The sequence below is a fragment of the Carassius carassius genome, chromosome 22 (assembly GCF_963082965.1).
Source record: "Carassius carassius chromosome 22, fCarCar2.1, whole genome shotgun sequence".
Taxonomy (NCBI): Eukaryota; Metazoa; Chordata; class Actinopteri; order Cypriniformes; family Cyprinidae; genus Carassius; species Carassius carassius.
The window spans coordinates 29,097,203-29,121,401 of NC_081776.1; the positions used below are offsets into that span (position 1 = coordinate 29,097,203).

Here is a 24,199-nt window from a genome sequence, read left to right on the forward strand (position 1 = left end):
CATTCCTGGAGAGGAAGTCGGCCACAGCCATCTGCGCCCCCGGCCTGTGAATCACCTTGAACTTAAATGGCTGTAAAGCTAGATACCAACGGGTGATTCGCGCGTTGGTATCCTTCATGCGGTGGAGCCACTGGAGGGGCGCGTGGTCCGAGCAGAGGGTGAACTCCCGGCCCAGGAGGTAGTAACGAAGGGTGAGGACCGCCCACCTGATGGCCAAACACTCCTTTTCTATGGTGCTGTACTTAGCCTCTCTCTTAGAGAGCTTCCGGCTAATGTACAGCACCGGGCGATCCTCCCCCCCCACCTTCTGGGACAGGACCGCGCCCAGCCCCCTGTCCGACGCGTCAGTCTGCAACAAAAAGGGGAGAGAAAAGTTAGGAGAGTGCAGGAGCGGTCCACCACACAGGGCAGCCTTAACTCGGGTAAAGGCCTGTTGGCACCGCTCCGTCCATTGGACCGTATCTGGTACCTCCTTTTTAGTGAGGTCAGTCAGGGGGCTAGTGAGGTCCGAATAACCAGGAATAAATCTCCTATAATATCCCGCCAGCCCCAGGAACTGCCTCACCTCCTTTTTGGTCTTGGGTCTGGGCCAAGTCGCAATTGCTGCCGTCTTGCCAATTTGGGGACGCACTTGCCCGTGACCCAAGTGGAAGCCCAGATACCTTACCTCCACCCGCCCAACCGCGCACTTCTTCGGGTTGGCCGTTAGCCCCGCCCGTCTCAGCGCCTCGAGGACAGCCCTCACATGCTCCATATGCCGCCGCCAGTCGCCACTATAAATGATAATATCATCCAGGTAGGCGGCGGCATATGCAGCATGCGGGCGCAGCACTCGATCCATGAGACGCTGGAACGTAGCGGGGGCCCCGAACAAGCCGAACGGAAGCGTCACAAATTGGTGTAAACCAAACGGCGTGGTGAAGGCTGTTTTTTCTCTAGACATGGGAGATAAGGGGATCTGCCAATATCCTTTTGTCAAGTCCAATGTCGAATAAAAGTGAGCCGTACCTAACCGATCGAGCAACTCGTCAATCCGTGGCATTGGATAAGCATCAAATTTTGACACTGCGTTCACCCTGCGATAGTCCACACAAAATCGCACCGAGCCGTCCGTTTTAGGGACCAAAACAATCGGGCTCGCCCAATCACTGTGGGACTCCTCGATTACTCCTAACCACGAAATGGCCCGGATCCCCGCAACGCCAGCAGGCCGGCCCAGGCCTCCCCGCCACCCTAGTGGTTGGAAGTGGGTCAGGTGATTGACGTGGGGAAGCAGCTGGTAGCTCAGCCAGTCCCTCCCCGTGCGGCGGCCCCATTCCCCTGGCCGGACCCCGTGACATGGCGGCCGGCTCCGTCCCTGCTCTCCAACGGGGTGCGGCCCTCGGTGGCCCCGTGTACCGAGACCTGGGTAAAGGGACAGGCTTTGGAGGAAGAGGAGAGAGAGGGGGGGGGGAGAGAGAGAGAGAGAGAGACAGATGGAAGGGGTTCGCCGACCCCGGAACACGCCGCCAGCTGATCCTCCGCCAGTTGGATGGCCAGATCCAGCGACGCCGGCCGGTGGCACTGGACCCACTGAGCAGTCCTCTTCGGGAGTCGTGAGATGAACTGCTCCAGCACCACGGTGTTGATAATGGTCTCGGCGTCGCTTCCTCCGGCCAACAGCCATTTGCGGCAGGAGTCCCGGAGCTGCTGGGCTAAGACAAAGGGCCGGCCCACTTCGGTCAGTTCTAGCGACCGGAAGCGTTGACGGTGCTGCCCGGGGCTGAGGCCGACCCTTTGGAGCACTGCTCTTTTTAAGTCTGCATATACCAGGAGGTTCTGGACGGGCAGTTGTTGAGCAGCCTTCTGGGCCTCCCCTGACAGCAGCGGAATTATCCGGACCGGCCAGCTGTCCTCCGGCCACCCACACGCCTCGGCCGTCCTCTCAAACAAATCGAGGAACGCTTCCGGATCATCTGTTGGCCCCATCTTCGTAAGAGGCATGTGGGCAGCAGGGCTGGAACTGGGGGAGGCCGACCTCGTCCGAACCTCCCGGTCCAGCATGCTCCGGAACAGCTCGCGGTCCTCCCGCTGGACCTGCATCATTGCCTGAAACCGATGTTCGTGGTCGGCTCGCAGCTCCAGCAGGAGCGATGTAATGAGCTCCGCAAACGGCGTTCCCGATGATCCTGACGGGGTTTGCATGGCGGCGTCGTTCTCCTTCCTTCCCGGGTTTCGGCACCAGTGTGATAAAGTTCGTATGGCAGAGAAGGAAGGAGACCAGGGTCGGCGTACTGAGGCTCGTGGGAACTTTATTATGCTGAATCAAAAGAACGAAAAACAAAGCCGCGCCACATGCGCATAAATCATAACATTGATACTTTCAGGCTCTCGCTTTCTGTCGGTCGTTTCCTCCCACGCGTCCTCAGGTCTCTCCTTTGTCTCTGGTTCCCAGCTGGCTTAAATACTGCTTCCCCACGCCAATCACTGCAATGAGAAGCAGGTGTCACTTGTCTCTCACTTAACTCACTTACCACCGCTGATCTCCTCACTCTCTCTCCCGTCGCAGACCTCGCTAAACCACACCTCCCCTGCCACAATAAATAATACTGCACACCTTTTAAATGTATCAAATCTAAAATATGGTTTAATACCATGTAGCTTAGAGAAAATATAAGCACAGGCACAGGCTTGACATTTATGCTGCTTGAATTCTTTCTAAGAAATGCACATAACTTCATAAGTACCAAACATACATCTGTGAATATTACATCTAAAATATATAAAATATTTTAAATATTTAAAAAAAAAATTGATTTTCCATGACTGAAGCCGTCAAATGTAACACATCAGCGAGGCAAAACTGACATCTATTTGCGAAAATGTGCTGTGATGTGCTTGTTTGATAACCACTCAGCAGTCAAAAGCTGCAAATGCACTTTACAGACAACGCGCCGGCGGTACCCGCGGCGATAAAAAGGGCCTTTAGGGTGTCTACTTACTGTAGGCTACAATTATTAAAAAATAAATAAATAAATAAATAATAATAAAATAATGTCCATAAAAAATACCATCGGCCTGAGTAAATTTGACCATTATAGAATTGTGACTCTAAAGGTCAAGTCGCCTTTATTTATATAGCGCTTTAAACAAAATCCATTGCGTCAAAGCAACTGAACAACATTCATTAGGAAAACAGTGTGTCAATAATGCAAAATGATAGTTAAAGGCAGTTCATCATTGAATTCAGTGATGTCATCTCTGTTCAGTTAAATAGTGTCTGTGCATTTATTTGCAATCAAGTCAACGATATCGCTGTAGATAAAGTGACCCCAATTAAGCAAGCCAGAGGCGACAGCGGCAAAGAACCGAAACTCCATCGGTGACAGAATGGAGAAAAAAACCTTGGGAGAAACCAGGCTCAGTTGGGGGGCCAGTTCTCCTCTGACCAGACGAAACCAGTAGTTCAATTCCAGGCTGCAGCAAAGTCAGATTGTGCAGAAGAATCATCTGTTTCCTGTGGTCTTGTCCTGGTGCTCCTCTGAGACAAGGTCTTTACAGGGGATCTGTATCTGGGGCTCTAGTTGTCCTGGTCTCGGCTGTCTTTCAGGGCAGTAGAGGTCCTTTCTAGGTGCTGATCCACCATCTGGTCTGGATACGTACTGGATCCGGGTGACTGCAGTGACCCTCTGATCTGGATACAGACTGGATCTGGTGGCTACGGTGACCTCGGAATAAGAGAGAAACAGACAAATATTAGCATAGATGCCATTCTTCTAATGATGTAGCAAATACATCGGGTGTTATGGGAAGTGTTCCCGGTTCCGGTTTACCTAATTAATGCAGCCTAGAAATCCTTTAACGGATTTGGATATTAAAAGCATATTAGTATGTTATGTGTAAGCCAGGTTAAAGAGATGGGTCTTTAATCTAGATTTAAACTGCAAGAGTGTGTCTGCCTCCCGAACAATGTTAGGTAGGTTATTCCAGAGTTTAGGCGCCAAATAGGAAAAGGATCTGCCGCCCGCAGTTGATTTTGATATTCTAGGTATTATCAAATTACCTGAGTTTTGAGCATGTAGCGGATGTAGAGGACTATAATGTAAAAGGAGCTCATTCAAATACTGAGGTGCTAAACCATTCAGGGCTTTATAAGTAATAAGCAATATTTTAAAATCTATACGATGTTTGATAGGGAGCCAGTGCAGTGTTAACAGGACCAGGCTAATATGGTCATACTTCCTGGTTCTAGTAAGAACTCGTGCTGCTACATTTTGGACTAGCTGTAGTTTGTTTACTAAACGTGCAGAACAACCACCCAATAAAGCATTACAATAATCTAACCTTGAGGTCATAAATGCATGGATTAACATTACTGCATTTGACATTGAGAGCATAGGCCGTAATTTAGATATATTTTTGAGATGGAAAAATGCAGTTTTACAAATGCTAGAAACGTGGCTTTCTAAGGAAAGATTGCGATCAAATAGCACACCTAGGTTCCTAACTGATGACGAAGAATTGACAGAGCAACCATCAAGTCTTTTTATTTTAAAGTTTTTATTTTAATAACTTTTAAAGTTATTACAAGCGGAGTTTTTAGGTCCTATAATTAACACCTCTGTTTTTTTCAGAATTTAGCAGTAAGAAATTACTCGTCATCCAGTTTTTTATATCGACAATGCATTCCATTAGTTTTTCAAATTGGTGTGTTTCACCGGGCCGCGAAGAAATATAGAGCTGAGTATCATCAGCATAACAGTGAAAGCTAACACCATTTTTCCTGATGATATCTCCCAAGGGTAACATATAAAGCATGAAGAGTAGCGGCCCTAGTACTGAGCCTTGAGGTACTCCATACTGCACTTGTGATCGATATGATACATCTTCATTCACTGCTACGAACTGATGGTGGTCATATAAGTACGATTTAAACCATGCTAATGCACTTCCACTGATGCCAACAAAGTGTTCAAGTCTATGCAAAAGAATGTTGTGGTCAATTGTGTCAAACGCAGCACTAAGATCCAATAAAACTAATAGAGAGATACACCCACGATCAGATGATAAGAGCAGATCATTTGTAACTCTTAGGAGAGCAGTCTCAGTACTATGATACGGTCTAAATCCTGACTGGAAATCCTCACATAAACCATTTTTCTCTAAGAAGGTATATAATTGTGAGGATACCACCTTTTCTAGTATCTTGGACAGAAAAGGGAGATTCGAGATTGGTCTATAATTAACTAGTTCTTTGGGGTCAAGTTGTGGTTTTTTGATGAGAGGCTTAATAACAGCCAGTTTGAAGGTTTTGGGGACATATCCTAACGACAATGAGGAATTAATAATAGTCAGAAGAGGATCTATGACTTCTGGAAGCACCTCTTTTAGGAGCTTAGATGGTATAGGGTCTAACATACATGTTGTTGGTTTAGATGATTTAACAAGTTTATACAATTCTTCCTCTCCTATAGTAGAGAATGAGTGGAACTGTTCCTCAGGGGGTCTATAGTGCACTGTCTGATGTGATTCTGTAGCTGACGGCTGAATGGTTGCAATTTTATCTCTAATAGTATCAATTTTAGAAGTAAAGAAGTTCATAAAGTCATTACTGCTGTGGTGTTGGGAAAAGTCAACACTTGTTGAGGCTTTATTTTTCGTTAGTTTAGCCACTGTATTGAATAAATACCTGGGGTTATGTTTGTTTTCTTCTAAAAGAGAAGAAAAGTAATCGGATCTAGCAGTTTTTAATGCTTTTCTGTAGGATAGGTTACTTTCCCGCCAAGCAATACCAAATACCTCTAGTTTGGTTTTCCTCCAGCAGCGCTCCATTTTTGGGCTGCTCTCTTTAGGGTGTGAGTATGCTCATTATACCATGGTGTCAAACTATTTTCCTTAACCTTCCTTAAGCGTAAAGGAGCAACTTTATTTAAAGTGCTAAAAAAGAGAGAGTCCATATTTTCTGTTACATCATCAAGTTGTTCTGAGGTTTTGGATATGCTAAGGAATTTGGATACATCAGGAAGATAACTTAAAAAGCAGTCTTTTGTGGTAGAAGTGATGGTTCTTCCATACTTGCAACAAGAAGTAGAATTTACAATTTTGGCTATATGAAGTTTGCACAGAACTAAATAATGATCTGAGATATCATCACTTGGCTGAATAATTTCAACACTATCAACATCAATTTCATGTGACAGTATTAAATCTAGAGTATGATTTCGACAATGAGTAGGTCCTGAAACGTGTTGTCTAACACCAATAGAGTTCAGAATGTCTATAAATGCTGATCACAATGCATCTTTTTCATTATCAACATGGATATTAAATCACCAAGTATTAAAACTTTATCTGCAGCCAGAACTAACTCGGATGTAAAATCACCAAACTCTTTAATAAAGTCTGTATGGTGCCCTGGTGGCCTGTATACAGTAGCCAGTACAAACATAACAGGGGATTTATCATTAACATTTGTTTCTCTGGATAATGTTATATGAAGCACCATTACTTCAAACGAGTTATTCTTGAAGCCTGCCCTCTGAGAAATCCTGAAAACGTTGTTATAAATTGAAGCAACACCTCCACCTTTGCCTTTTAGACGCGGCTCATGTTTATAACAGTAATCTTGGGGGGTGGACTCATTTAAAATAATGTAATCATCAGCTTTTAGCCAGGTTTCTGTCAAACAGAGTACATCTATAGTATGATCAGTGATCATATTATTTACAAAAAGTGTTTTCGTAGAAAGGGATCTGATATTCAATAAGCCAAGCTTTATCATTTGTTTATCCATATTGCTTCTGTTTTTTATTTGTTGAACCTCAATTAAATTGTTAATCTTAACTTGGTTTGGACGTTTTTTTTATATTCTAGTTCGGGGAACAGACACAGTCTCTATAGTGTGATATCTAGGTGAAAAAGTCTCTATGTGCTGAGAATTAACTGACCTCTGTGACGGGAGGCAGCTAGCAGACGGTCGGTTTAGCCAGTCTGTCTGCTTCCTGACCTGGGCCCCAGTTAGTCAAGTATAAACACTAAGACTATTTGCCATATTTCTAGAGAGAAGAGTGGCGCCACTCCAGGAGGGATGAAGACCATCTCTTTTCAACAGGTCAGGTCTGCCCCAAAAGCTCGTCCAATTGTCTATGAAACCTATGTAATTCTGTGGGCACCACTTAGACATCCAGCCAATCTTACTGTATTTACGTTTAGCATTAGCCAGCACTTTTAAATTTGCCAAGATGTCAGGCGCTCTGGCACCCGGTAAACATTTGACTATGGTGGCTGGTGTCTCTATATTCACGTTCCGTACAATAGAATCACCAATAACTAGAGCACTTTCATCAGGTTTCTCAGTGGGTGCATCACTGAGTGGGGAGAACCTGTTTAATATTTTTGATCGGAACAGAAGAGCTGTGTTTTGACCCACGACTACGCTGCCTCACCGACACCCAGTTGCCCTGCTGCAGGGGCTGTTTCCGGAACCGAACAATGTATAGGAATCCCTGAGCTAGACGCATCCAAAGCCGTATCTAGAGCCCTAACATTCTTACTGTCCTCAATTAAAGTTTGGATGCATGTCTCTAATTCTGAAATCTTCTCTGTCAGCCTAACTATTTCCCTGCATTTATCACATGTGAATCCCTCATCAGCAACAGAGATAGATAAACTGTACATGTGGCAAGAGGTGCAAATAACAATAGCAGGAGAAGCCATTACTCACCGTGTTTGATGAAATATTCTTTCTGCGGTTGTTTGATGAACTTGTGAAAAACTGGAGCGAGAGAGAGGAGAGGAGAAAAGAAAACAGCGATAGGTTTGAATGAAAACGCTAATGACAAGCTAACGAGTGCTAATGCTTTTAAGGTTAGTGATTTAGGAGGTGAAAATATTGTGAAATTACAAATGGCATGGATTTTAGAGCATAACAACTGAAGTATGCTTCCTAGGACTAGATGTTAAAATCCCTTGATAATCAGCAAGCGCTGTTGTTGGAGATGTCCTCTTGTGTGGGGTTGGATTGGCGGGATGATTACCTGGAGCCTCCACTACGACACATCATCAGTTGTGCACCCCGGCCTCATTGGGTGTTTTGGCCTTTTACCACAATACAGCCGAGGCTGGTCCACCACAGGCTGATCAGACCTGGGTGTGTGTCGCACCGGAAGCTCCATGAGGTCATTTGGCAGCCCATACAGTCTCTTTCCGCTTCAGCCACAGCCAGTGACTGCTTCTTTCGGCAGCTGTTGCCAGGTCTTTGATGGTCTTCCGCTGAGCCTGTCATCTAATTCCAACCTCATTTAGTAGCCTTATGGTTGAACTAGCTACAAAGTCCCTGCAGCCCACTTCCACTGGATGCTCATTTACCTTCCAGCCCCTGTCCTCTGCTTCGGCAGCCAAATCTGCATATCGCAACCTTTTCCTTTCAAATCCCTCAGCGATGGCTTCCTCCCATGGGACTGTTAGTTCCACTATGTAGACAATTTAGACAGGATTTGGACCAAAGGACCAGGTCTGGGCGCAGGTTGGTCGCTGCAATTTTGGATGTGAAGGTCAGTCTCTGACTTAAGTCTACCTGCATTTCCCAGTCCCGGGCTGCGTTCAGTGGGCATGAGTTTGGCAGCGAACGATTGGTCGACCGTTTCTCCCTTTCCCTGACGAAGGTTGTTGGTTGTTGAAAGGTAGTCTGGGCTTCCATGGGCAAGGCGTTAACGGTTACCCTCTTATTCTCCAGTGTGGCAGCCAGGCACCAGGCGCCCCGGTCAGCTGGAATAGCCTTCTGTCATGTGAGTGTTGTTGCTCCCCACCCTAGGCCCCCTCTGCCTTGTTGGACTTGGCCCACTATGTCCCGGTGTCTCAGAGCGGATTTTGTCTGAGCCATTTTCTCACCTGCACATTCACCAATCACTCCAACCGATTGGCGTGGGATAGTGTTACCTCATAGATGGATATTGGCCACATGAGGTGGGGGAGCAGTCCGAACTGAAGGCACCAGAACTTCAGCTTCCCTGGGAGAGAAGTGCTGTTGATCTGCTTTAGGCCACTGATGGTATCCTGCTTCAGTTGTTCCACCTGTTCAGTGTCTTTGAGATCTCTGTTGTACCACCGACCAAGGCTTTTGATTGGCTTCTCCAGGATAGTTGGTATCGGCTCGTCATTGATGTAGTACCTCTCATTTACGATCTGGCCCTTAACAATGGAGATACTGCGGGATTTGCTGGGTTTGATCTCCATTCGTGCCCATCTAATGTTTTCCTGGAGTTTGTACAGCAGGTGTTTGGTGCATGCTTTAGTCGTTGTTATGGTCGTCATGTCATCCATATACGCCCTGATTGGAGGAAGTCGCAGCTCACTCTTCAGGCTTTCCCCTCCAACCACCCATCGAGATGCCTGAATTATTAACTCCATTGCCATGGTGAAGGCCAGTGGGGAGATGGTGCAGCCCGCCATTATGCCTATCTCCAAGTGCTGCCAAGCGGATGTACTAGTCTGAGTTGTAACACAGAACTGGAGGTCCTGGAAATAAGCTTTGACCAGCCTTGTGATGGTCTTTGGGACTTGGAAAAAATTGAAGGCTGTCCATAACACCACATGAGGCACTAACCCAAATGCACTGACAAGGTCCAAGAAGACCACATGCAAGTCCTTCTTTTCCTTCTTGGTTGTTTGTACCTGATGCCAGATGACATTTGCATGTTCCACAAGCATCCTGAGAAACCACTTATCCCTGCCTTCTGCACTGCGGTGTCAACATAGTTGTTTTTTTAAGGAATGCTGAGAGTCTTTGGACCACAACACTGAAGAATAGTTTTCCTTCCACGTTCAGTAAGCTTATCTTATAAGTGGGTGGGGGGAGTGCATGTACAGTTCTCTCTCCACCTTCAATACCACGACTTAGGTGCCCTTGAGCAAGACATCGAACCCCCAACTGCTCCCCGGGCGCCGCAGCATAAATGGCTGCCCACTGCTCCGGGTGTATGCTCACAGTGTGTGTGTGTGTGTTCACGGCTCTGTGTGTGTGTGCATTTCGGATGGGTTAAATGCAGAGCACAAATTCTGAGTATGGGTCACCATACTTGGCTGAATGTCACTTCACTTATCTGGCGGAATTGGTGGATGGTTGAGGAGTTCTTCTCTTTGGGAATCAGGATCCCTCCTGCCCTTCGCCATGCCTTAGTATGATGCCTTTTTCCCATGTCACCTTCATTAGCTTCCAGAGTACCTTCAGCATGCCTGGTGTGTCCTTATGGAGCCTGTATGGAACACCGTTGAGCCCCGGGGCTGATGCTGTTTTTGCGCGCTTTCCTGTGTTCTCAACCTCATTCTATGTTGGGGGTCTTGTGTCCAATTGGTGCTCAGATGGTTGGATTGGTGGCATGTCATCGGGGATGGTAGCTTGCACCTTCCTCTGATTGTTGGAGTAGGTCTTTCGCAGGTGCTCCTCCAGTTCCCTTACAGGCACTTTGAGAGTCCCAGTTTTCTCCTTGGTAAAGAGGTCTTTGGCGAGCTTGTAGGAATCTCTATAGAAGGCAGTTGCTGTTCGCTCTTTCTTGCGTTGTTTTCTCAAGCATTCTGCTATTCGCAGTGTTGCAAGGCGCTGCTTGCTATCACCCTGTAACACCTCTATTCTCTCCCTTTGAGCGTCTGTGGCCATCTTCCACTGCCTTCTCAGGCATCTTCTCTCTTTCAACAAGTCGCTCAATCTCTTGCTGTCTCCTGGACTTAAGATGGGCTGAAGGTTGCTTCTAAATACTGTGGTCCTTGCGTTTCACTCCAAATCTCTGTGCCATAGCTGTAGATGATCTCTCCTATCTTCTCCAATTTTCTTTCAGCACCCCCTTTTAGACCTTTTAGGAGATGGACGAGGTCTGTTTCAATGGTTCCCCACTCCTTTTTCTGGCAGGATTTGGGCCACCGAATTTGAGGCTTTCGTCCATTCATTTTCCTCTCTAACTCTGGCTGTGACTGGATGGGATCTGGGCACATGTCCGTTAGTGGAGCTGTGTCTGACAGAGCTTTGTCTGGGGTGCTGATACCCTGTGGGCTGTGGTGAGTATCCTGCCACTGGGCTTCATTCGACTGATTTGCGCTACCTCTAAGTAAGTAGTGGTCAATGCGGGGTCCCTTGGTAAGCTTTTTCAGGCACTTTTTCTTGCCCTGGTGAATCTTGAGACCCTTCTCCGATGTAATCTTATTCCAGCCACAGATACAGCTTTGTAGTTTGTGTCCTGCCAGTGCTGTTAGTCTGTCAACTGTCTAGCTGATCATTTGTGTCGTCGTCGTTTCCGTTCCAAGGTCTGTTATCATGTGGTCCACCAGTGAGTCATCTTGCGCCCTTGCTCTCGCAGACTCAGGGGGTGTACTTCCTCTTGAATTTTCTGTAGCAATGATTGGGTGGAACCGTTGTTGGAGATGTTCTCTTGTGTGGGGTTGGATTGGGGGGATGATCGCCTGGTGCCTCCACTACGACACATCATCAGTTGTGCAGGTCTATATGAAACGTTAGCCAATAAAGCATTTTTTTAAACAATGGAACTTAAAGTTGTGAACTAAAATATTATTTCAACCATACAGCATGTGAATAAATAAAATGCATACTTTTCATAACATTTCATTATTCATAAAATGCATAACATTTCTGTTGTTTGGATTTGTACTTCAATCTACTGAGCTTCAAGTTTAAGAATAGCCCAAGACTAGGTTTTCTCTCTCTCTCTCTCTCTCTCTATTTAACGGATATTAAGAGTCTGAGCGTCGTGGTTTGCACTCTCTCCAAGAGCCTCCATCACGAGTACAATTCATGCCAATAGCCCGTAATATAACTGCATATTCAGCAACAATTCATGTTAAACATATTTAGCTATATAGCTTGATCAGAATGTTACAATGACTGCAATAGTCAAGCAGGATGTTACAGGCTATAGGAGATTGTCTGTTTCTTTGACTGATTATTTTCGGGTTAAAGCATTATTTAAACAGATACAGCACATTCACACGCAATCACTTTCGTAATAATGCATTCAAACAAATGTAATCTTACAGTGCTACTACATTATCAGTAGGCTATCTGATTTTGAAATCTTGAAGAAATTCATTGATCCGCGGCAGCACAAGCACAGCACATCAGCCGAAAAGCAACCTGCAGCGACTCGCCAAGCTTTACTTTTGTAGTTTGCATGGCAGTAAATAATACAATGATATGACCATGCAGTCAGTACAGATGTTTAATAAAACATTTAAAACAAGCAGGGCTGTAACATAACCCATTTAAAAATGCACGCCAGGTCTACACCAGACACGAGTGGCGTGATCTGACAAAAGACAACAGAACCCAGTGATGGATACACTGGACACGATCCCCATCAGTGAACTGATGCTCGTTCTATTTATGACTAAATGTACTGACACTTCGTTCAGATGATTTGACACTGTAGTGAGATCTCATCAAGTTTAGACACACTTTTAGCGCAGTGGGATTAAATAAGTTATATATAAAAATAAATAAATAAATAAAAAATAATACTAAAATACCAGCGGCATAACGAGATGGAAATATAAACTAGAAAATATATTTACACTTGCTCTGTCCTCCGTTCATGAAACTGACTCATTGCGGAGCTGGCAGTTTTAATCTGAACAGCTCTTAACGCCGAGTGGATGGTTAGATGCATGACGGGCTAGTATTAATAAAAAAAATAAAGGTCTTCACAGCATTAAGGTAATAATATTACTGTTTTTTTAATCATTGTGTCTCAGTTATAAATTTGACTGGGAAATGAATGATAAAGAACTATATTAAAACTTGTTTTGAAAAATGTCTTTGTCATTTGAATATTGATTTTAAAATCGATTTGAATCATAAATCTGATTTTTTTCTGAAAAAAAAATAATAATAATTGGGGATTTTTATATATTTTTTTTAGGCCATATGCTATCGGCCAGCACTAAAAGCAAGTAAAGAATGCTCGCTTTAAAATCACTTAAGTTGTTTTTAGATTATTTCATGATCTCTGTCAGATATTACTGTGAGGTTGCAATCCCTTCAAGACCTTTTAGGCCCAGGTTGTTGAGTTCAGTCTGACCTTTGCATAAAGTTGAAAGGCTCAGTGCCAGTATTATTCCTTATATGTCCAGTTATTCCTGATCACATGTATATTTATATGTAACTTGTTGTTTTGGCTCTTATTCAACGCATATGTAATCCATATCTCATTGGTTGAAAAAGATCATACCACCTTTATTTTATCCTATATAAACCTATCCTATATAAACTCAGTGTATGACAATAAAGATTTGAAGTGAAGGTATACTCAGATCTTGTGTCTGTCATGCCTTTTCTTCCCACGGCCGTGAACACTTCGGAAGGACTGGGAAAACTTTTGGGGCGAAGACATAGAACGGGACCATTTTGATACTTTACCAAATTTAACAGTTGTCAATTTATTGACATTTTGTTGATTATAATGAGAGACTTGAGTTTAATCGTGAGGACGTTTTATTAATCCATCCATTCTTAAGAGTTTCAAAGAGTTAGCCAAATCGTGCAGGTTTAATTTATTCGTTTCTTGTTTTAGGCTAATTAGGCCTAAATAATGGGAACGAAATTATACAGTGCCTCAAGTTTTATTAACATGCAACAATTTCTTAATCAGTGTACAGACAAATGTCTTTTTCCAAGAAATTATCTGTCAAAATAAAGGACAGGTAACAAATAACGAAAATGAATGTTGTTTTATTTAAGGAATTTTAAAATATAAATTAAAATTTAGGCATAATGTATGAAAATATTGACATTTTGCATATTAATCCATATAGCCTATCCCCCTAAAATAGGCTACCACTTTTAATGCTCCAATGCAAAATAAACCACAATTTCTTTTGAATAATATAAACACATAATTCATATAATATAAATAATACTGCACACCCTTTAAATGTGTCAAATCTAAAATATGGTTTAATACCATGTAGATTAGAAAAAGATATAAGCACAGGCTCAGGCACAGGCTTGACATTTATCCTGCTTGAATTCATTCTAAGAAATGCATATAACTTCATAAGCACCGAACTTTCATCTGTGAATATTTAATATTAAATATTTTAACTAAAGTGTTTTTCTTTCATTTTCCGTGACTGAAGTCGTCAAATGTAACATATCAGCGAGGCAAAACTGACGTTTATTTGCGAAAATGTGCTTTGATGCACCTGTTTGATAACTTGTGGTTAAAGCGCCACTCAGCGGTCAAAAGCTGCAAATTTACTTTACAGACGCCGTGTCAGCAGTACCCGCGATGGTAGAAGGGCCATTTTGGATGTCTACCTACTGTATACATGTTTTATCACAAAGTTTAGGTAGAATATATTTTATGAAATGCTATGATTAATGTTTTATTTTATAATGTCAGAAACTTTTCTGAAGCTCAGGTCAGTCTTGTGAGGAATCGATTATATTCAAGATACAAACATAAATTCAGATCTGATCTCAAGTTCATTTCTCATCATGTTTTATTATTTATGCACAAAAACAATAGAGAACAATTAATGACATGTACTTTTCACAAACATGATTCATGAAGAACTTTTCAACTGAAAGAACATTTTGATAGAAATAATACAAATGATTGATGTGACACTACAATAAAAACATAAATGTAGATAAACACACACACACTCCCACTCTCTCTCTCACACACATACACACACACACACACACACACACACACACACTCTCTCTTTCACTCACATATACACACACACTGATCTCACTGTCTACATGAGGATTAATGACACATTTATTCTGACTGTTATTTCAGTGACAAAAGTTCAGCTGCAGTATTTATGTCATGAAGATACTTGAAAGTCGAGTTTCTACCGCAGGAACTTTACCCAGGAAATAGAGACTTTGGCCTTGTTCTCGGTGTGTTTCCACCGCAGGAACCAGGAACTAAAAGTTCCAGGTAAAAAAAATGCCCCTCAGAAAGTCCCTGCTGGCGAGGTAGTACTTTTTCAAAGTTCCGGAACTTTCGGGGGCGGGACTTGGGCGCTAAACATCCTGATTGGTTGAGTTCATGCAGCATTGTGATTTCAACCACCATTTATTCAGATCATTAGGGGCCAAGCACCGAAGGTGCAAGGCACCTATTGTATCCGTTAGCGTAATTTTTTTCTTCCGCCGCAAGTCTATGGCAGCCGCAATTGACACCATCTTCTCGACGAGAAGCTTGGGTTCGGGGGAACCTGACTGCCCTGCCGGAACGTTTGCAGCTGGCTACACGATGGATGCGTGGGCGAATTGGCGGGTCGTGTGTCTGGCGGCTCTTTCCGTGGAGGACATTGAAGACATCTACCTATTCGGAACCATGATAACAGGTCTTCTGCTGATTGGATTAGGCTTTGCCCTGGGTTATCGAAAAATTAAGAAGATGGGGACAGCTGTCAAAAGCCTTGCAAGGCTGCCAGTCATGATTGAAGCAGTGGGCAGAGCGGTCAGCATTGAGACTGAGACTTTTAACCGCAATATGGATAGCATCACGAAGAAGCTCAACAAGGCTTTGGAAAGGAAATTGGAGAATTAGTAGACCAAAATGGACAATGAACAATCATAGTGACCGTGAAATGGAATGCGGCTACTAGACCAAACAACTGGTTTCTTATCTTCTTTAGGCTTTACCAGCGCTGGCCTTGGCTAGCTTGGAACAACAAATTTCTCCCTGGGAGCACTGCAGCCAGAACTTTCTCGCGTTCCTCGCCCCCTCCACAGACACCTGTTGATTGTTGACTCTGTCTAGGACCTAACCAAGGCTGTCTCCATGGCAACTTGCTGTGACGCTGTATAATCTGTGGACTGAGGCATCTAGAGAGAATCGCAACTCTCCAGGCCTACAAATACACAAACTCTTACACATATACAGATATGCATTCACCCCCCCACCCCCATACCTCGCCTTCGCCGCTTTGTTCCGGCAGTCTGTGACCAGCGCTGTAATACCTGCAGGACCGGATGGCTGTTTGCCTATGCTGGATTACCTCGACCCCCCCCCAATTTCCGTCCCCAGTTGCAAGTCGTGTGTTTATGGTGTATTGATTATGTGCTTTTGTGCTGAGGTGTTTTTCTGGTTCTCACACTGTGCTCAGTCTGGGTGTTGGTTTTTTTCTCCTCTCTTTCCTAATGTTTTGCTGTTATCTCTTCCCCTGTCTACTGTATTTCGTTGCCTTGTGCCCACATGTGCAATGACAATAAAGTTGAATCTAATCTAATCTAATCTAATCTAATAGAACCGCTTGCGGGAAAAGTTGTATAATTTGGCACACTGATAGAGGACAGTCCCAACATTAACTATAGCAAATTTGAAGTCTCTAACTCCAACTCTCTAGCACCACCACTTGTCCAAAGTTTCAATATTTCTATGCTGATAACTTTTGAACCGTAAGACAGAAAATTTTAATTTCCTCTGAATCCTTGGCTCATGCCAAGTCGAATTAATCCCCAAATTTCTTTAGTTTTCAATAGTTTTTTCGCTATTTTCAATTTTTCGAATAACCTACTTTTTCGAACTAGACAGTTAGTCCGATTTTCACGAAAATTGGCTCAGATCATCTTCAGACAAAGCTAGCAAAAAGTTATGTAATTCAAATTGATTTGTCCAACCGTTCTCGAATGACATGTGAACAAATTTGACGAAAAGCACGCAAAAGTGCATGTGAGGCTATATCTCGGCAACGGTTTGGCATATTGAGACCAATCTTGGTGTGTGTTATAATAAACCTAAGACCTAAGACTACATGCAGTGTTTCAATGAAGCACCACCTAGTGGTCAGGAGATATGAAAAAATGCATATTTTTGCTTATAACTTCTGAATGGTTATCCAAAAATCACACAACTGGTCTCTTTAGATTCAGTGAGTCATGTCGAGTGGAATGATATCTGGATTTTCCGTGTCAGCCATTTTAGGCGTCAGCCATTTTGAATTATGTTTTAAAATGCTGTATTTTTTGAATGCATTATCGTATCATTATGAAAATAATAACAAAAATATTCGGCTCCATGCCCTGAAGGTACTCAAAAAGTTTGGTGGAAGCAATACCTTGTGGTCAAGAGTTATAATGAAATATCAAAAAAATGCTAATAACCTTTTTCAATAGTGAAATGAATTGAAATGAAAATGGTCTATATTCTTTTTGTCATGCCGAGAACATCGATACCAATTATGCCAAAATTGGCCATATTTGCTGTCCGCCATTTTGAATAAAGTTGAAAATCACATTTTTCAAACTTCTCCTAGACTGTAACGTCTGATTTTCACCAAATTTGACGTGGATCATCTTCAGACCCCACTGGCCAAAAGTTATGAATTTCGTGTATATATACGAAACGGTTCTCATTTAGCGCATCAACTAATTTGCTGGAAGGGTGCCAAAATGCATTTGAGGCTGTATCTCTGCAAAGCTTTGACATATTTGCACCAAACTTTGTATGTCATTTTCATCTCACACTGACCATGCCACATCAATTTGGTAACAGCGCCACCTATTGGCCAAGAGTAATAAACCATTCATTAACCTTAAATTATGAAATTTCACAAAAATGCTAATAACTTTTGATTGCATTAGGCTATTGTAATGAACTGATCTCATAAATTCCTTGGGTTGTGCCGACAATAGACATACCAATTTTTTAGTAGGAAATCTGAACTCCCTGTCCACAATTTTGATTTATGTTAAAATCCTACCTTTTCTAACTCCTCCTCAACTGTTGGTCCGATGTTCAACAAAATCGAGTCAGATCATCTTCAGACAGTGCTGACAAAAAGTTAAGCATTTTGTGTTGATTGGTATAACCGTTTTCATTCAGCACTGTTACAAATTTTAGACACGGTGCCAAAATGCATTTGAGGATATATCTCTGCAAAGCTTTGACATATTTGCACCAAACTTTGTATGTGTCACTGTCACTTCACACTGACCATACTTCATCAATTTGGTAACAGCGCCACCTATTGGTCAAGAGTAATAAACCATTCATTAACCAGTAATAATTACATTTATAAAAATGCTAATAACTTTTTATTGCATTAGCCTATTGTAATGAAACTGGTCTCAAAATATTCCATGGTTTATGTCGACAACATAGATACCAAATATGCCAGCTGGACGTCCTGTCCGCCATTTTGATTTATGTTGAAAACCTACTTTTTTGTACTCCTCATCAATCATCCGTTTTTTACCAAAATTGAGTGAGATAATCTAGAGACTGTGCTGACAAAATTTTATGGATTTTGTGTCGATAGACAAATCTGTTTTCGCATACTACAGCAACGAATTTGAGGCATGATGCTAAAATGGCACTTGTAGCTATAGCTCTGCAATGCTTTGGCATATTGACACCAAGCAATTTGATAACAGCGCCACCTATTGGTCACACTTAACCAATGGCCAATAAATCATGCTACGAGAGGTTGTATTTATTATTTTTTCGCCATTTCGGTTACAATCATCCTAAAATTGCTGTAATCGCTCATTGTTGCATTTGGTGTGATGCTCCATGCCAAGCTTAGCTCCTCAATTTGCCGGTGGAGTGCTTGGCCCTGTAATTGCTGCTTGCAGCTATATTTTTCTAAACATTACAGTTACCTTGTCATGAAATGTATTTTCAGAATGTAGTTGTTTAAAACTCAAATCTGTGGTTTATTTATGAAGACAGTGCCTATTTAAAAATGTGTCTCGCCGATTTCAGAAACGGTCAGCTTTCATTGTGTTTAAATGAAAAACTAAAGGAGGCAGGGGTATTTGATATCCTACTTTGTTTTTATTTTAAATATACTGTGAGGAAAATTGCAGTAGCCAAGGAGAGCTGACTGATGAGGAAAATGATTATTTCATTCAGAAATAGACATAATGCAGACACAAAATGTTTACAAACATTAGGCTAGGCTATAATTAACACTGTAAACATAGCTAGGCTATTTTTATAATCATTTGGCATTCAAATACATCGCGAATACGGAAACATTTGATTTTGTGTAGAATGAGAGACCCAACATTGGTATCAGTTTAGTTTTAGCCTAAATTAGTTAGTTTTGGTTTGTCATTAATATTGATATAGTTTCTTATATTTATTTATAATTTCCCGGAAGCTGCCGTTTTCATTTGCTAAATTAACCTCAAAATAATTCTTAGAACTTTCGGACGCATATACAGCGTTACTTATTACACATTTACTATTATTCTATATTCTTTATATTAAATAACATTTTGGCATCCAGATACGTCAGGAACATGGAAATATTTGGATTCGTGCAGAATGAGAGAGGTAGGCATCAGCTTCAGCTTAAATTAATTTGTTTTTGGATTGATGTTTTTATAGCCTAAACTTTAGAGGATTTGTTTTAGAGAGAAACTAATAACTGTTTTTATAATGTTTTTAAACATTTCGCTTTATACTAGACATTTTAGCCTTCATCATTTCAGAGGTAATAGGGCTAATAAAATGCAACGTGAGCCGTGACCTTTTTTTTTTTACTCTCAAAACGCAATCTTATACAAGTGGTTTTTTTTTGTTTGTTTGTTTTTCTTTTTTCTTTTAACAATGCAGCAAACATTTTAAATATCTTAATAATACTTTGTCTTTAAAGTGCTGATAATTTTTTTTATAATTTTTTTTTTTTAAGTAGCTTACAAAATCTAGAGAAGATGATGATGTATTGGCTGTGACTAAGCATTAGATCTCTATTTTTTCCTTTTCTTTTTGAGTAAAGAAAATGCTATACTTTATTATTATTATAATATTATTATTATTATTAGGCAAATTATAGGCAAATACTATTGTTTTTAAAAAATTACTTATTAACCGGTATTTCTTCCACCCGAACTGGTTTTGGAACGGTAACAATATCAGAGGAACGCAGAACAGAAACTTTAACATATCGATTCTGCTCGGAGTGAACCGATTAAAAAAAAAAAATTCGTTTTCAAGCCCTGGGTGGAACACAAATGGCAACAGGTCTGGGGGGAAAATAGTTCCCGGGGAAAAAGTTCCTGGTACAAATGTTCCAGGTAATTTCGGTGGAAACGCGGCACAAAACATCTCACTGTTACTGATTTATCATGCACCTCAAACATTATGGGTAGAATCTCTCATCAGTCTCTGTCTAGTCTTCTGTCTAGTTTCACTGAAGACAGAAAATTTACTCTAAACCCAGGATAGAGTGGCTGAGAGAATGTGGTTTGGACTGTGTGGATGAGGCTCACCGTGTTTCTGTAGACTCTGTAGAAGGACAGAGTTCCTGCACTGTGATCCACAAACACTCCTATTCTCCTGACATCATCATCATCACTATCATCATCATCATTATCATCATCAACATGATACGCTCTTATTCTCCTGACAGCATCATCAACATACATTCCTATTCTCCTGATGATGGACTTCACAGGGAGATCAGTCTGTTTGTTATTGTGTCTGAATGAGTAACTGTCAGGAGTGCAGATCAAACTCCAGGACTGATCATTACGTCCAAACCTACACTCAACACCCGATCCCTTCCTGCTGATGTTCTCATATGAGACTGATATTAACACACGTCCACTCCACTCAATCTCCCAGTAACAGCGTCCACACACACTCTCTCTACACAACACCTGATGACACATATCAAATCTGTCTGGATGATCAGGATACGGCTGTTTCTTCATCACACATGTCACCTTTTTGTTCTCCTCAGACAGAATGAGTTCAGTGTGTGCTGTGTTTGGATCCAGTGTGAGAAAACAGGAATCTGAACACAAGAACAGAGACATTAATAACAACAACAATCACTACAACTGTGTGTGCGTGTGTGTGTGTGAGAGAGAGAGAGAGAGAGAGAGAGATAGAGTGAGAGTGTGTGTTTGTGTGTGTGCTCTTGTTTTTGTATCATATCAGGACACAACTCTGTATAATGACATGGGTATGACACAGGTATTACAAGGAGAGAGTGACTTATGAGGACATAACCCATGTCCCCATTTTTCAAAACGCTTATAAATCAGACAGAATGAGTTTTTTTGAGAAAGTAAAAATGCACAAAGTTTCCTGTGAGGGTTAAGTTTAGGGGTACGGTTGGAGAAGGGCCATAGAATATACAGTTTGTACAGTATAAAAACCATTACGCCTATGGGATGAACACACTTTTCACTAAAACAAACATGTGTGTCTGTCTGTGTGTGTGTGTGTGTGTGTGTGTGTGTGTGTGTGTGTGTGAGAGAGAGAGTGTGTGTGTGTGTGTGTGTGTGTGTGTGTGTGTGAGAGAGAGAGAGAGAGAGAGAGAGAGTGTGTTTGTGTGTGTGATTTCTTACATGTTGTAATACAGTTTTTTTTGTTTTTTTTTAAACAATGTCTTAAATATTTAAGAAAGAATACAGTTTTCTTTGGCTAAAATGTTCCTGATTTTAAAGTTACTGAATGTTTTAACGCTGATAGAAAGGCCCCCAGCAGTAAGATCTGCTTATACATATTTTCATTTTTAATAAGGTGAAGAAGTTTTGGGGAAATAAAATTAATTAGTTTTTATATATTCACTGGAAGAAACATTTATCCACAATTATAAATAAATGAATTGTAATTATAAAGATCACCTGAATGATTTAATCAATCTATAACAAAAACTAAACCTTTGTTAAACCAATCACTTGTTTTTGAGTAATATATATATATAGATTTTTAATAATAACACGAATGGGGAAAGAAATTATGTTTATAGACTGATTTCCACACATCCAGAGTGTGTTTGTGAAAGTTAGACAGCTTAATGAGGAGCTTAGTGCATTTAAAATCACAGAAAAGAAGATGAAGAGCACCACATTATCAAAAAATAACCTTGAGTTAAATAAGAGAAGCATGAAAATTCTTCTCACAAAGACATTTGATCCAGTTAATGTTAAAGACGTTGTTGATAGTGTTAAAATCCAAAGCATTTACTCTTGATAGATACACTCCTAATTATTATTTTTCTTTGATCAAACTCTGTCTTGCCACTCCAGATTAATAAAAAAAAACTTTTGTCAATTGTGTAATGCATTAGAATCTATATAAAGAGATAATAAATAAGTCTGAAAACTCTTTTAGTCTTGGAGGTCAACACTGACTTTGAATATACATTTCTTTGAAGCCAACAATTGAAAAATGTGGGAGCCTCCTTGATCATCAAGCCTCCTGGCCACTTAGTTGTGCTTTTGCATCCAGGGGGAAGTGCAGGTGGCAGTTACAGAATTTTTCTTGTATATGCTGCCTCAGGTGATGCTCCCCTCGCCGGAGGTTTGTGAAATTTGAGCTTGCCTCTCTCATGCGGTTCAGCACCTCTGCGATGCTTAGGAACCTTTAGGTACACACATTAAGCTCTGTGTACTTTCTGAAAACCACATGGTGGTAAGTGTGCACATGAACAATCTGCGCACTTTCTGAAATCCTGTACGGTAATGGTTACGCTCTCTGCCTCATTCCCTCTCTTGAGATGATTAGACCTTGGTTCCTTGGGCACCATTCAGCCAGTGTGTATTTGTTTATACACTTCAAGCATCGCTATTTGGGCGATTCTCGTGGAAGTTTTTCAGCGCTAAACTAGGAGGGTCGCCTATGAGTGTGCTACACTGAATTCGGAGTTCTCCTTGCATATGAAACTGAGTTCTCTGTATTCTCCCCAGAGCGCTCCAGCATTATTTCCACAGAGCGAGTTGATGACTCTCAAAAATACTGTTTGCACCATTCCATCTATGTGCCACGAGAGCCCCTCCTTAGAACATTATTTGAAAATCCATGCTATGGTAAGTTTGCATGTGAAATCTTTGCACACTTTCTGAAATCCAGACTGTGGTAAGTTCGCACGCTAATATTCTGCGTTCTTTCTAAAAATCATATATGGTGAGGGCTTCACGCAGTTGCTTCGTGCCCTTTCTTGAGTTGGTTAAAGCTCGTTCATCTTGGGCGCCACTCCACCTATGTATCCTCGGATACCTATCTAAACAGGGTGTTGCTACTAGAGATCTATTCTATTCTGTTGAGACTGCTCCTTCAGCAAGCGTATGCGGAAGCAAGCGGTAGCCCCTGTGTGACAGGCAAGACTTGGTATAAAATACTTAGATCTTAGCCGTATCCTTTTAAAGGAATCTTTCCTGGTTCCAAGCCTTCAGCTCTACCCCGGGCCGAGACCCTAACAGTTAAGTTGGCTATGTAGCTTACGCCTTTGGCCATAAGGGGTACTGTCACAGACAGCCGTCTAAACGTCCCAGGGGCAACTCCCATGGAAATGGTAGAGTTGGTACTTAGTTTTCGCCATGATGCTGGCCTGCACTCCCCAGCATGGCGGCGTGGGTATACTGTTACCTATAGCGACCCCTAGATGACGCAGTTCAAAATTCTCTTGAAAGTGAACGTAACCATGGTTCCCTGATTAGGGAACAAGACACTGCTCCCTGTCTCGCTTTGGATGCAAGCTTCAGACGAAGAAGTGAATGACGTGTTCTCCCGGTGCCTGTTTATAGTCACACCGGTAGTGACGTCAGAAGCTGTTGCCGTTACACTCACTGGTGTTTTTTCAATGTATGCTTCAGACACGGGTCACGACGAGATGCTCCCTATAGCGACCCCTAGAGCAGGGGTATTGAATTAAAATTCTAAGAGGTCCAGTTAGAAAAAAATTCAGCAACCAAAGGTCCGCAACATCACAATGGCTAACTTGTGTTATCATTCAGTGCCACAGCCTAGTAGTTGCATGAAAATATGTAAGTAGCCTAGTCAAGAGATGACTGTCAAATAAAATGAAAGTACAAATTTAATAATATTTCAACAATATTTATTGTCAGTTTATATATTGAGCTGTAGAAATAATAAGTACTCTAATAATAAATGATTTTATGAAGGCCGCATTTAAAAATAAATTATAAATAAATAAAACACACAGAGAGCTTTTGAAAAATGTGCATCTCAAAATAAAGTGCTTAATTTTAGAAAAATGAAATAAAAAGTATAGCTTGAGTTTCCCTTTTACTTTCTAGTTAACTTCCTTTCACATCTTAAGTTTAAACACATTTTAAAATAAACAATCTCAACACGTTAACAATTGAACAGCTTTAACACCTCCTTTTCTCTTTCTTTCCCTTTTATATCCCACTTCCAAACGTTCTCTTGCTTAGTGAGAAAAGTGAGCCCTTGCTTGTCCTGCCAGGATTTTAAATCTGGGCTGGAAT

The 24,199-nt window shown here is 41.7% G+C and overlaps 1 protein-coding gene across 1 annotated transcript in view; it reads right to left on the reverse strand.

Annotated features, from left to right (window-relative positions):
- Positions 1-19,939: 19,939 nt before the first annotated feature.
- Positions 19,940-24,199, reverse strand: part of LOC132099275 (NACHT, LRR and PYD domains-containing protein 12-like) — a 225,241-nt gene continuing 220,981 nt past the window's right edge. Inside the window, exon 9 of the mRNA XM_059505711.1 lies at positions 19,940-20,754. Coding sequence (XP_059361694.1) covers positions 20,117-20,754 — 638 coding nt within the window. The 3' untranslated portion in view covers positions 19,940-20,116. The remainder of the gene's footprint in view (positions 20,755-24,199) is intronic.